The sequence below is a fragment of the Cebidichthys violaceus genome, unplaced genomic scaffold (genome assembly GCF_023349555.1).
Source record: "Cebidichthys violaceus isolate CVI_PGR_0920_01 unplaced genomic scaffold, fCebVio1.0.p SCAF_2, whole genome shotgun sequence".
Taxonomy (NCBI): Eukaryota; Metazoa; Chordata; class Actinopteri; order Perciformes; family Stichaeidae; genus Cebidichthys; species Cebidichthys violaceus.
In genome coordinates this window covers 1736065-1750729 of record NW_027176372.1, presented here as the reverse complement: position 1 = coordinate 1750729, position 14665 = coordinate 1736065, and the positions used below count along the sequence as shown (strand labels likewise).

The 14665-nt window shown below is 44.0% G+C and overlaps 1 protein-coding gene across 2 annotated transcripts in view; it reads right to left on the bottom strand.

Annotated features, from left to right (window-relative positions):
- Window positions 1-4179: 4179 nt before the first annotated feature.
- slc36a1 (solute carrier family 36 member 1) overlaps window positions 4180-14665 on the bottom strand; it is a 23636-nt gene continuing 13150 nt past the window's right edge. For both annotated transcript variants that reach the window (XM_068714070.1, XM_068714071.1), the window contains exon 12: window positions 4180-6611. In XM_068714070.1, the coding sequence (XP_068570171.1) occupies window positions 6331-6611 (281 nt within the window). In that variant the 3' untranslated portion in view covers window positions 4180-6330. The remainder of the gene's footprint in view (window positions 6612-14665) is intronic.

Sequence of the window (14665 nt, the reverse complement as noted above, 5' to 3'; positions counted from 1 at the left end):
CCAAAGCCATGTCTACTGGGTGATGAATGTGAGTCACTGTGTCTCTAAAACAGATCACACTTCCCTGGCCTTCATTTGAAGTTAGATATTAAATTAAAGAGTGAGTTAAACAGAGCATATTGATGTGGATTCACATCCACAGGAGCTGGTTTAGTGAATCAAACCAAGGTGTTAGTTAGTTAGAAGCACTTGTTGAGGACAGCAGCAGATATAATTGACCCACTGAGGGTTTCAAAAACGTCTTTTTACATGTCGTGTTCATCGAAAGTTGCCTTTTTTTTCCTTCTTTTAAGCGCTAAAAATCAATGCAATGGACCGAGCTTGTTGTTGTTTGTGTTGTAAAAATAGATATATATCATTTTAGAGAAAATATAAAAAACAAAGTGTCCGTGCCTCCGGCTGAGGGTCCGCCTCTCGCAGTGGAAGCCAGCGGTCGATGAGAATGTACCCGCTTTCCGTTCACACGCTGTTTTTTTGCACATCGCCTCGAAGAATGTTTCCTCTGAATGTCTGCAACGCTGACGAGACAAGAAGCCCTGAACAACATGTCTTAATAAAAAGAAGGTTCACTGTGAGTTTCTAGCTCTGCATCTGTGTGTAGTTCAGAAGAAAGACACGACGCTCCTTTAGCCGCTTCATATTGTTCATGTTGAAAACACACATTTGAGAACTTATTGGATGTTTGACAGTTCAACATGAACAGTGAGTGAGGAGGATATCTGGAGACTTGCTGGTGCTAAGGAGGGAAACGTAGATCGATGCCAAACTCTGTGCACCAAGTTCAGAGCTGGAGGCGGTTATCTTCCTCTCCACCGGTGTTTCTGGTAACCAATTCATGGTTCTTCAGCAAATGTGTGCATCTATGAACGCTCTTGTCACCTTGTGACGATTACGGCCGAAAACGATTGTTTGATCACAACTTTTCACACGAGTCGAATAAGCAGAGCACAGCTTCCTCACGCCTGCTGTTCAACCCTCTGCATCATAATAAGACGCGTCCTTCTTCACGGTTTCTCACAGAAGCGATTGTACCAAAACTAAAATCAGCAGAGCTCGGCTTTTTTTTTAACGTCGCGCTACATTTTTGGCTTTGCATCCAAAATGAGCCTTCGGGTAAAATACGGTTCTTCTTTACCGGGATTCAGTGCGTTTCGTTTTACTCGTCTGTATAAGATATGTGTATATATAGAATGTATTAAGCTGCAACATTCAGTAAAGTAGGTGCAGGTGCTAAACATCTGGATGGTCTCTAGTTTTCTACGAGCTGAGCGTGCATTTTAAAGTCGATCGTGTTCATTTCATCGTGGGAAGCCAATATCTCTCACGATTAATATTACATTCATTGTGCAGCGCTATCACAGTAAATATGTCTTGGGTACAGCTTTAAAAACACTTGTCCTGTAACAACTGTACTTATTTTAGCCCAAACCTTTTGCTTCAGATAACCAAGTTGTTTCCTGAGAACACGGAAGTTTATTTTGAAAAGTGTACACTAGACACTAGAGGCCACTGAGCTCTGACCTGAGTGAAGAGTGAGAACGCATTACTCTCAGAAACATATGGATTCAAATGTGTACTTTTGTTTACATGCCATGACTGCTTTATGGAAAGAGTTCATTATTCACAAGATATTAAAGTGAAAAATGCTAAATTTGGCGTTTTCAGCAACCTATTTTAGACTTAATCGTGGTTTTATCCGTGAACACGACTCGTCTCCCTGCTCTGTCCTCACATATGTAAATCTCTTTGTGTCTCCATCGTTTGAGTCCAGACTGACAGCGGTCTGCTTTCTCTCCGTTAAAACGCACACAATCCATCCCAGCGCCCTGCTGTTGCTGCGGGAACGGGGAGATCTGAGGGGCAATCCTGTCAGTTCGGAGGAGCTGTCGCCGGGAGCAACACCGCCGGGAGCAACACCGTCTCTGCAAACTGTTTGCAGCGAGAGGAGGGAGGAGGAGGAGGAGGAGGCTAGAGGAGGAAAAGAAAGAAGAGAGGACAGCAGTGAAGGGATGAGAAGATGAGAAGGAGGCAGGAGACGGGAGATGGCAGCTGAGGTTCTTCCATCCTTCTTACCTCGGTCACATTGTCTGAACTGAGTCATGTAAAGTCACACACTCCACAGAACGAAGAGCAGCTCATCAGTAGAGACACTACGTCTTTAATCAACCGTCACATGACTTTGTGCTTGGTCTCCTTAGAAACTAGCTCGAGGAAAGTCATTTGTGTAAAAGGTAAAGTGGTGAAATAGTGACCGGCAGCTACAAGTCACTACGACTGAAGAGATGAGTTTCAGCATGAACTAGTGTACTTTAGACTGTTTTCAACCTAAAGCAGCTCAAAGCCTCCACAGAGAGTCACTGGATTCGACTTATGCTCATACAAGCTTATGAAACGTTATTTTTTTCCTGCAAAAAGGAACCAAGGTAACAAACAAGTCAGCATCCCACAGGACAGGAACAGAGGTCTACTGGGTGATGATCCAGTGTTTTTGGACCCGACCCTCTCTTTTGTGCTTCACTGAAAACAATAAGAACATTTCAGCGTGCACGCAGCTGAGACAGCATGCAAAGTAGAACGATGCACAAACGGATCAAACGCTCCCCGAAAAAAATACATATAAAAATCAATGTCAGGATGGACTCTCTGGCACTGAATGAAAGTAGAAATGTATTCATTCATCTCTGTGTTAAATAATACGAACCACCCAAAAGCTCAAACATGCATGAAAAACTGTCTCCCTGCCTCTCAGGTGACACTCTGCTCATTATGTAATCAGCTGTGAGCATGAATCTCAATGCGGTCAAAGCCCATCAAGAGCAGAGGGGCCGAGAGGTGACCCGTTCAGGTCTATAGGGTCAGATCATTAACGGAGACGTCCATTATCTGTCCCTGAAGACAGAACCCTCACGTGTCAGAGCGGGCCGGTCGGGGACCGATCCTCCTCCTCATGTCTCTTAAAGCTTCTGAAGAGACAGCAACTACCAAAAGGAAACCTTGAGGTCAAACCAAAATGGCCCAAACCCCCCCCCCCCGAACTCAAAAGATGTGAGAAGAGGTCAGGATGTGAAACTCACCGGGTCGAGGCTGAGGAAGCTCAGCTCCTCTTGTTGAAAGGTGAAATCCAAGTGATTTCTTTCTTACAGTCGTATGTAAATACTTTACACCCACAATGTTTCTTTAAAGGTGCTTATGCCGTATTTGACGTGTTGACGTGAGAATGTTGTGACGTTACTTTCATATACAAGTTATGAAACTACTTCTTTTAACCCAAATCATGATCATTTTACTAACTTTAACCAAGTCGTCTTGCTGACCTGTCAATCACCATGTAGCCCCGCCCCTAAATCATCCCCTGCTTTATGGTCTGTTTGACTCTAAATGGAGCATAATGTACTAAATGAACATCATGCTGTATTGAAGAAGACTGTAAACTAGAGATTGAGACCATAAACTCATGTTTACAATGTTTACTGAGGGAATAAATCAAGAGAGAAGTAGAGTCATTTTAGACTAGACTTCTATACAACCAGAGGAGTCGCCCCCTGGTGGACACTAGAGAGAATGCAGCTTTAACACATGAAGCATCATTATACTACAGTTCATAGTCGTACATAAAAACACCGCCTTTGTCCACACGGGGCGCCAAAACCAACACACGACTGTTTAACGAGAACAAAATGTTTTTAGCAGAAAAAAAAAAAGACAGGAAAGCACAGTGATACTTTAGAATGTTATTTATTCATGAAGGAAATAAAACAGTTAACCCTTAAAATGTCAATTTAGCACTCTTTCACTTCTTAATTGATCAAATCTCAAACGTCTGCAGAGAGCAGCTTTTTAAACCGTTGGCCTCGGAGAACTCCAGTTGGGCATTTGCTGGGAAAAAAAGAAAGAAAGAAAAGAATTTCCGCCCTAAATGAAGATGAGCAAACTTAAATTAGTCTTCTTTTGGTAGCTGCACATCTTCATCATCATCATCATCATCATAAAGTGTCCAGTGGAGAAAATGTCATTCAACCTATTTTCTATATAAACACACACACATACATACATATATATATATATATACACATATATGTGTGTGTGTGTGTATATATATATATATATATATATATATATATATATACATACACATATATATATATACATATATATATATATATATATATATATACACACACACACACACATATACGTATATATATATATACATATACATATATATATATATAAGGAAATAGGAGAAAAATGGGTAAGTAAAATGAGATTTTGTGTGTGTGTGTGTGTGTGTGTGTGTGTGTGTGTGTGTGTGTGTACACACATTTACATGTGTAACAAAAGGATATATTCACAAAAGAGACTTCAGCTGTGATTTAGATCAGCAGCTTCACACATAAGGCTCACAGCGGCCACACAGACACCGACGACACACAGCAGTGCAGAAGCTTTACGACGCGTCGACTCGCGTCTGAAGCAGGTTTGATTCATGAGTTAATACCTATGGCTTGTAATTAAAAACGCACGATTTATATTAAATACATATTACATTATATCACAAGCAGAGCCTCTCTGGAATTAAACCAACAGAACGTGTTCAGGGTTTAGCAGTGTGTCGTAAAAACGCATAATGTTGGAAAAAAACAAATACCCGAACCTTTAATGTGTGTGTACATCAAAACATATAGAAAAAAATGAATTGGATCAAAAAAAATAAGATTGTTACACAGAAGAGATCCTAAATAAAAAACAGTACAACTACGTTTTTTTTAAAGTCTGATATATTTTTAATTTGTTTTGTAGAGAAAAGGTGATTCTTGTTCTGGGGTTGAGCATCAGTGAGATTTTATTGAGCTGGGTTTTCTTTCTTTGTGCAAAAATGGCAACCAAAATATGTCGACAGTAACAAAAAAGAAAGATTTTAAAAATCTAATATACAGTAAAATATAAATATCCATCTCGTCATGAACAAGTTCGATGTCGTCTGTTTTCCCTTTGAGTGTTTCTTGAGCCAGATGTTCCAGCATTTTGTGATTTTGGGGGCTTTGTGAGGCCCTTTGTGATGTAATCGTGTACATCAAGAATCATTTTCTCCCGTATCTCATGATTACGACATCCTATTTCTTCCTTTAATAAGTGTAGTTTACTTCCATACTTTAGTTATACTGTAAACACTCTGCATGGACACGTGCAACCTCGCTGTCAGGATTTGATGAGCGAAAGGGACAAACCCTACGGAAGCCCAGAGAGGACGGTGAGGAAAAAGACAAATCTGGTGATTCATTTAATAAGTCTGATCTACATCGTTCCATCTCCTGTATTTACTACTGAAGAACAAGTGAGGAAAACATAAATCATATGTCAATATAATGTTCTTTAACTTTATTTATGTCGGTTGTAATACTCATTTCAGCCACAAGAGGCTGAAGTTCACCACCACCGTGTTCTAGGACTGAGAGCGTTCATGTTTTCTCTAACGGCAGATTAAAAAACTATTTGTAAATTAAGGAAAGACAACACTGTTACATAACACACACACACACACACACACACACACACACACACACACACACACACACACACACACACACACACACACACACACACACACACACACACACACACACAATACGTACCTTGTGTTTAAAGTGCATGGAGGAATGAGAACAGTAACGAAAACTAAGGAACAGATTTAAAATAAGAAAAGAAAATGAATCACCAGAATGTTTGTTTTTCCCTCATTTGACTCTCTGGGGCTTGCATACGTACAATTCATAACTGAAGCCGTGTCCAATAAAAAACATTTTGATACTCAACCCTTTCATTGTTCTACGTTTGGTTAAGTTACAGTTACTTGATTTAAAGTCTGCGTGACGTCAAAGTAGTGCTGAATAAGGCATAAATCAAAGTGCGACAAAAAAATAAGTAGATTGTTCCTCTAAAGGAGGAGTTTGATGGTCTAAAAGCTCTAATTGAGAAGCAGTTTGGGAAACCAGTCCACTAAACATCAGCATGTGTGCCAATTTGCTCAAAGACATCACTATATTTAGCTTTTAAATGAAAACTAGCCTCTAAAACCGCTCCTAAAAACCTGTCGACGCTACCTGAAGGAATGATCCGTTACCATGAGATTACGCTAAACATCCTGGACCTGATGACGGGTGAAGTAACCGGCAGTTGGCGTGTGTCACGATTAAGACGGGACAGTGAAGCGGTGGAACATGATGAAAACACCACGAGTCCTCACAGCTTCATACCGCCCAAACGCAAAATAAAAATGGTTTCTGAATGGCCTGGGTGTGTTGTTCCACCGCTAACAGTCACTTCCTGTCATCACTGGACCCTGAAGGAGGAGGCGAGCGTCTCTACTCGCTTCAGAGCGTTGCGGGCGATGATCTGCTCCACGGCGATGTAGGTCCCCGCGAGGAAGCCGATCAGCCCGATCAGGCTGATCGCGACGTTCTTGGCGGTGACCGGCGGCGACAGCGTGCCCTCCGTGTGGAAAGTCAGAATCTGAAGGATGGGAGGGAAGATCAGCGCCAGGAAGCTGCTGCTGACCGAGCCCACCAGCGAGATGACGAGGTCCAGCTCCGGGATCAGGACGGCGAGGGCGCCTGGAGGAGGACGAGCAGAGAGACGTTGGTTAAAAAAGGACTGCATGTGCTCAGATCAGTCCATCTCAAAAATAAGCGTCCAAAAAAAATATTTGTCCGTTTGCTGCAGCAAGGTGTGAGATTAGCCGCGGACAGACACAGAGGTGCACGCCCACTCACTCACTGTGAAACACACACAACCGATCACATGACCTCCCATCTACGATCATCTCATCTCCGTTAAAATAAACGTTTAACGTTAAACTGCGGTTGTCCTATAAATGAACTCATTTGACTGTAATATAATCATATTTTGCATTAGTCCTCATTAATCGACCGGCAGTAAACAAACTAACGAGACTTAAAGGGGATTGTTGTGTGAAAACAAACCCTACGTGTCTTTTCAAACCTCTCAACACACGTTTGTCATGAATTATGAGTCTTGATTCACACTTTAAAAACAGCGTTTCAGTCTCATCTTCCTCGGGACTGATCCGGTTCTCTTGGATATGAGCTTCCAGTAGTTTCACTTTCACGATATGAAGCTGAGCTCCAGACATCGTGAAGTGAGTCTGGTGAAACTCTTGTGTTAAAAACTCATCAAGACTGCGACCGTTGGCCTCTTTGGAGGATCTAACACCATCTCTCCATCATCTTCTCCGATGTACAGAAGAGTGATTCTGTGTAACAATACATAAAGAGACGAGAAGGCGACAGATTGAGACGGAGAGGACAGAGGACGCTGTGAGACAACCGAGGTGTGATTGAGCGGATTGTTTGGTTTTTTGTATCACGCGTCGGCGGTCTCGGTCACCGGGGAGCTGAGTCATCTTCAGCCGTTGCTGCAGAGACGGGGGACAAACGGTGACGGGGCTCGGATGAAAGTGAAAACAACGCCCGCGCTGCATTGTCACCGCTGAGGTGTCGGTGACCCACACACACACACACACACACACACACACACACACACACACACACACACACACACACACACACACACACACACACACACACACACACACACACACACACACACACAATCTTGTCCGTTAGCATCTCTTCTGGAGCGAGAGGTGAGGACACGTCGGGGCGACTCGTTGATGAAAAGACTCTTTGAACCATAATCAATCGCTCGCTGCTGCTGCATGTTCACAGTCTGTCAAATCAGCCTCTGGGGAAGGGGGGGGGGGGGCAAGGTTGAGCTTTCATGTGACGAGTTTAGACCGAGGGGGAGAGCCGCCGCAAGGTCCTGGTGAGCAAACAGGTCACTTCCCATCTCCCGGTGAAGAACGCTCTTCAAACTACATGCAAAGCTTTTTGATGCGACGCCGACAAACTGGGCACAAACTGTCCTCTTACAGAAACAAAAGAGAAAACACCAACTCTGGGGCGGAGACGCCGTCAGAGGACGACAAAGACGTCGGAGAAGAGAGACAGCGTGATGATGATACAGGCAAGGTCACCGAGTCAACGATGCACCTTTAATTTCTGCAGAGTCTTTGTGAAGACGAGGGACCCAGCTAGGCCACAGCATCATTACTACATCGTAGTAAAAGCAAAGGACGATGAGTCTCCATAGAACAGCATCCTAATGTGAATCCCTGGCTGAATGTTAAACGGTGCAGAAAGGCTGTTGAATTAACTACAAGAACTTGTTCACCAGAGGTTGTCCGACTGTTTATCTACAAACTCCGAGCCTTTAACTTCACGCCCACCAGCATCAACAGAGAAACTGAGCAGGCCAGTTCAAATAAGCAGTCGCAAGACGAAAATGTAAAAAAAAAAAAAAAAAAAGGACAGACTCGGAGGGAAGGAGGGAAGCGGGGGTCCGGACGAATTTATACGGTCAGCAGGCAGTTTCTCGACTGAGCCCACCTACTTTTAAATCCACCGAGGGAGGCAGCTCCACGGCAAGGTGGAGTCAATTACCTCCAGAGCCACGAGCGACGGTCAGCAGGAGAGGACGCTGCGTCTGAGGTTGGATCAAAGATCGGGTGGGAGGGTCCGAGCTCTCTTTCCTCCAGTCGACCAGGATCTACGAGACGCCGTCCCGCCAGCTCATTTCTTCACCTCCGCTGACCTGCAGCTCATTAAAAGACGGAGGACAGGCCGCTTCCACTGGTAACCAACAGGAAGTGAACAGTCGAGGTCTGCGTATGCTAATGTTAATTAGCCAGGCAGCAGCTACGTTACGCTCCGCTGACGCGCCACAAATCACGCAAATAAAACTAAATGAAGTCTCAGACGACATGCCTCAACCGATACCGACGAGATCAGGGCTGCTCTGAGGAGAGGCGGGCGTCACATGGACCCATCAAGACGACTGGATCCAGTAGAGAATTCAGATACAATTACCCACATTCTTCAGGCTAATCTTTTCTCATCTATGAGCTCGTAGAGAATGCGCAAAAACATTTCCTTTAGCTCCGCCTTTGATTAGATTTCCCTCCAGAAGCCTCCATCTGACAAGACTTCGGTTGATGATATTTAGAGCAGAACTCTATAGTTGGTGGAAGTGAAACTATGAGAATGGTCTCTCTTATGACTCTTCTATAGTGAATTAAATGTTAAAAATAAACTATTTTACCCCTGGTTGAGAATCGTAGCTCGATACCGTCCTCTGACCGCATGCTTCCTACCTTTATATGACCTTTATATGACCTTTAGAAATCCTGTAATGGTGAACTGAAGCCCTGGCTGCCGGCTACTCTCCAATGCGTTGCTGCACGTCTCTTACAAATGACGTTGGTCTACTGCTCTGCAGAATGGATGGCGGCATGCTGTCTGCCATTAACAGTGACAGTAATTGGACGGTGGGATAATTGCCAACAGGTTTGAACACGAGCCAGGCTCAGTGCTTTGTTCATCTCTCCTGGTGATCAATGACGAATCTATAAACCATCATGTTCCAAAGAAGATGACAAAAGTAAAAAAAAGACTCTTAAATATGCCGTTATGCAATTTTCTGTTTCACCATCATTTAACTAAGCAGCCGTGACCCCGAAAGGATCATCAAACACACCTCGTCCGTCTGAAAACAGAACCCCCGGCTCGCCTCCCGCTCTCCCACCGCTCCATCACCGTGATGAGTCAGCAACAAAAGGTCTTCTACAAACCGACAGACTCTCTGGATTAATGGTTGCAACTCGTCGACGACATGGGAGAGGAATTCAACTAGAAGAGCTGATTTAATGGTGACACCGGCGTGATTTACACAGCAGGTTCTACCTGTTCTGGTGCTAACAGAGGACTTTGAGACATCTGCTGATCATTTCAGTCTCAACATGCTCTCGTCATAGCTTGACTAATGGGAGAATTTGCTTATTGTCTCACTTAGAACTTGTAAATCTTTGGGTTTTAAGAAGACACCTGAAGGGTTTTATGAAGTTGAGATCGACCGGCTAGCGTGAAATGGCGTTGACTTGTCCAGCTGTGTGATGGATTGATGTGAACTTTGGTACAGACGTTCATCTTTCCCACTGGATGAATTGTAATAACTTTGATGATCGCTACATGACTTTTCAAATAGCGGCATCACCAGGTTTAGAAAGTCCTCTGGTTAATGAACAAATGCCTGCAAAACTGTGTGTGTGTGTGTGTGCGTGTGTGTGAGCCATCCTTTGTATTAGTGAGCCACTAAATCACCATGACTCCAGCGCCAATAGAAATCATGTTCACTTGATTAAATAAACATTTGTGGGCCTGAGGAGGGCAAATATCTAGCGGGAGCTCGTAGGAAAGTACAAACATTTCCTTCCTTTGAAATTACAAATTCTTGTTAGAATTCCTTCTAGATCCTCTACCAATGACTAGAACTTCTAAAGGAAACTAAATAGATTATTTCAGGCCTTGGGATACTTTGCAAGAGTCGTCCTTTGGTCAAGTGGAAACAGGATGTACACTCGTCACGGTAACCAATTCAATTAATCGTCTCTCATGGTTGTTTAAAATAATAAATACAAGGTAGCGGGAGCCGTCATTACGTCCCTTCCCTACGAGCTGTGTGAGTTTGAATTCATTCAATCAGGAGGTGACAGTCTGCTGGAGGGAATGTAATCAATTTGGACTGTGATGATTATTTATTTCATTTCTTTTTTTAAACCAGCAGAGCCTCTGTGAGGTTACAGAGAAGGGTCCGACGCCACGAAGCTCATATGAAATGGTGGTTTGATGTTTGTGATAAACAAAGCTTGGATCTTAAAGAAGCAGCAGTCAAGGTGACACTGATCCACTGAATCTCTGTGGTTCAGAGCTCCAACATGGTATTAACAGGAAACCATTTCTGCCTTTATAGGTTTCACCTTCACCAGTCGCTGAGGAACATCTTAAGAGAACTGATCAATACAAAACATCTCAAGCTGGTTTGAAACAGTTCAGATTTCTAAGCAGAAGCACTTTTTTTTGCAGGCAATCACTTGTGTCTTTGAGGTCTTCAGGCTCAAGTTTCAGGCTTTGGTGCCCTTCAAGATCAAACACAGTAAGGGTGTCTGTCTATGCAAACTACGAGGCTTTAAAGACGGAACTATATGCTCAGAGGTACTCAGGTTCTGGCCTCCTCAACCATCACACCGATCAACTGCAGAGTGCTTTTCTGAAGACTCGCGCTGATCTTAGCAATCGCATGGAAACAGCTACACAACAAACCCATGGTCACACGCCCTGAAGCAGGAAATGATCCAGAGTTGAAACTCTGCCAAAGCACACACTCTGTAAACGCGTGTTATTTTACTATAAGGCACTGTAATTGAGAACACACAATGTACGAACACAACGCGGAACAAAAGAGGACCGCGAAGTACTCCTGCTTTTAAAAACACGTCTCCCGGTGTTGAACTTAAAGGAGAGAGATTGCGCCTTGAAGGAGCCGCCCGGGCGTCTTGTGCGAGTAGCTTAATAAGCACCAACCAGAGCGAGTGCAGCGTCTTGTTTGACAACGTTGTGGCTTCAGGGCGGAACCCTTGGGCTGTTTGCTTTCTGTAGCAAAGATGACAATTGTGGGGAAATGATTGCTCTAAATTGTAAGGCTGGGAGGGAGATTACGGTTAAAACAAACAAGCATGTTTGTGGTTTGTTTTAGAGCCAGGTTCCATGAATAAATCACACCAATCTCTTCTGACGCCATGATTTTTGAAATAATCGACGTACGTCTTAAGCAAAATGGAAAGCGGGCGATCACATTGCCTGGATAAGATGGGAACAAACTGGTCACATTCATGAGAGGGCAGCGGTGGTCTACAGGTAGACACAGCCAAGCCATTTGAAATGTATGCTTTATGTAGAAATGTAAAACATCTGAGCGAGGTAAGAACATTCTCCTGCCACTTAACAGCTAGTTTATAGGTGTCAACTGACCCAGCAACGTCTTATAAAAGGTGCTGAAAACAAACCCAAAAAGAGAACATTACACAGTATTTCTGTACACAATGGAGATAGAAAGTCAAAACGACCTCCTCCGGTACCACACCGTGATGGGCTGCCAGACTGTCTTTGTGGTGCAATGTACGACGGCAAAATGTCATCAAGGGAACTTTCTGGTCCGCCTTGTCATCTGTTGGAAATAACTTTTCATTGTACGATACCTGCAAGATGCCCAAAAAAAAAAAAAAAAAAAAAAGAAACAATCACAAAAAGTCATCCGGTGAATAGAAGCAGCGATGTTCGTCACTGCCTCCCAACATCTGAAAGGGTTTGACTGAACGAAGGAGAAAGAAAACGGCAATGGGCCGTTAAAATAAAGCAAACTACTGTAGATATCCGGTCAACTTGATTTTGCCTTTTCCAAAAATAAAAAAATAAATGGTTCATCCTCTGTGAAACAAGATGCTGAGCTCCCCAATAGTTTGGCAAATAACTTTGATTGGGTCAACATAACACATTATGATTAATCCTCTTGGGACCATGAATATATGCAGCAGATTCCATGCGTTTAAATATGTCTGGTTGCCTTTGCATTCAATATCAACAACTGATGGTTGTGCCAAGAAAGTGCAAAAGGTTTTTAAAGCAGAAAGACCTAAACTGATAAAAAGCTCCCAGAGGACACTTAACTTCATCTCCTCAGCAAACAAGGCAGAGGATAAACCAGGACGGGATCAGAGAGAGACTGGAGATAAACCGGGACAGGATCAGAGAGAGACTGGAGTCCTTTCCTTCGCTTGACACCACACCAACCCGTCTATATTTAAAGAGCCCTCGGGGCGACACTCCGGGTATTTGAGGGGGTCTGAGTGCAAGAGAAGCTTTAATGAAAACAGCACTTTTTCCCCCCAGAGTGTCCACCTGCACGTCCTGCTCTGGGAACATTACTTTTTGTCCTATTCTACGTCAAAAGAGACACTTAGAAGACAAGAGTCGCTGAGGGTGCCGATCTCTGAACAGTTTGATCTCTATGTGGCTCAATGGCTTCACTGCAGTCATGAGTTGTGTCTCTAAAACACAGTGTGTATACAACAAGTGGACGACGTCCCCCGCTGCTTTGAGGGCTGCCGTTATGAAGCCTAGAGTTCGGCGATTTCGCCGTCGCCATCTCGGAATACGACCGTTACCATATTTATTTTTTTTGCAATCGATGAACAGGAAGTGACCATATTTGGAATGCGGAGGCGTGACATAGAGACGCCGTATAAGGCTCTGGTAGAGGCAGCGACCTGTCAATCACAGTAAGCCCCGCCCTAAAGCATACCCTGCTCGTCAATGCTGTGTAGAAGAAGACTGTAAACTAGAGATTGAGACCATAAACTCATGTTCACAATGTTTACTGAGGGAATAAATCAAGAGAGAAGTAGAGTCATGTAGTCTCTGTATAAAAAGGTGAGGAATATGTTGCACAAGTTGCCTGTCCATAAACATAAAAGAGTAATCAATGCATGATACCTTCTCATCTCTAAATTTCAATAGCATGATCGGTGATCCGTATCGGTGAAATACCGCTTCCAGCAGTTGGTGATCGGCCTCCAAAAAAAAAATTCCTGATGGTAGCTTCTGTTTGACATTCTGCCGACTCTCCTGTGCATAAAGCTGAGCAGTTACCACCTGCTGCAGACTCCCCGACGACGCCAACACTCAGAAGTGCCATCATGTCGGGACAGAACACCGTCTGATCCAGTGTTCCACCGTCCAGCGACTACAAGGACAGCCAGCTGAATTTGGTGAAATAAGGAACATGTTTGGCTTCTAAATGAGAGAGTATACGGAGGAGCCAGGCCTCATAGCCCACCATCAGTGGTTCCCTTTCACTGCTTCCCTCTCCATTCATGTGATTTATTTTGCTAACGGACACGAGGTAATTCAGACGAGCTGACCGGCGCAGAGAGCGGAGGCCGGACTACACGGGTGACTTATCTCTAGAAGAGGTACAAAGGTGGTGAACACAGCATGTTTTCTGAAAGGGTAAAAACATGACGGCACTGCAGCAACATGCATTCCCAGTGGCACGTCCCCTTTGTGCCACAGTGCTCCAGGAGCAAGGACAGAAATAAAAAGGGAGGAAGGAGACGAGGAGGAGGCTCACACAACGTCCTCACGTCCTCTCTCGTTCCCATCAACGGCTCTAACGACACACTGGCTGCTCCGCTCAAGCTTCTGGAAAAGAGACTCGGACAAAGGAAGCCAACACGGGCAGGAAAAACAAAACCTCCACGGCTTCTCAGCCAGTGTGGTGTGCGCGTGAATACGAGGTTATTACGATTGCATTTGTTTTTTGTTTGTAGAAGAAATATATAAATAGTGGCGTAGATTGGGGACGTCCATGTGTCGCGAACCATTCATCGGTGTCCTTAGTTCAGACTTGAGGAGAAGAGGAAGCGTGGATTTCTTTCTGCTGCAGCGTCTATCTTTTGAGAAAACCAGGAGACGACAAGAGCCAGAAGTGTTGGAATCGCACACAAGAATCACTTAATGCAGATTTACCAGACGGTTTGACATTAAGAACGGCCATTTTAGATTTATTACCGGATCAAAATGAGTCCTCTGCCTCGGAGGCAATCCTCCATCAAACCCGTGACATAATGGTATCATGGCTCATACAGCGGCAAGACAAGAGGCAAAGCCACGCGGCATCCCTACAGCCGTCACTC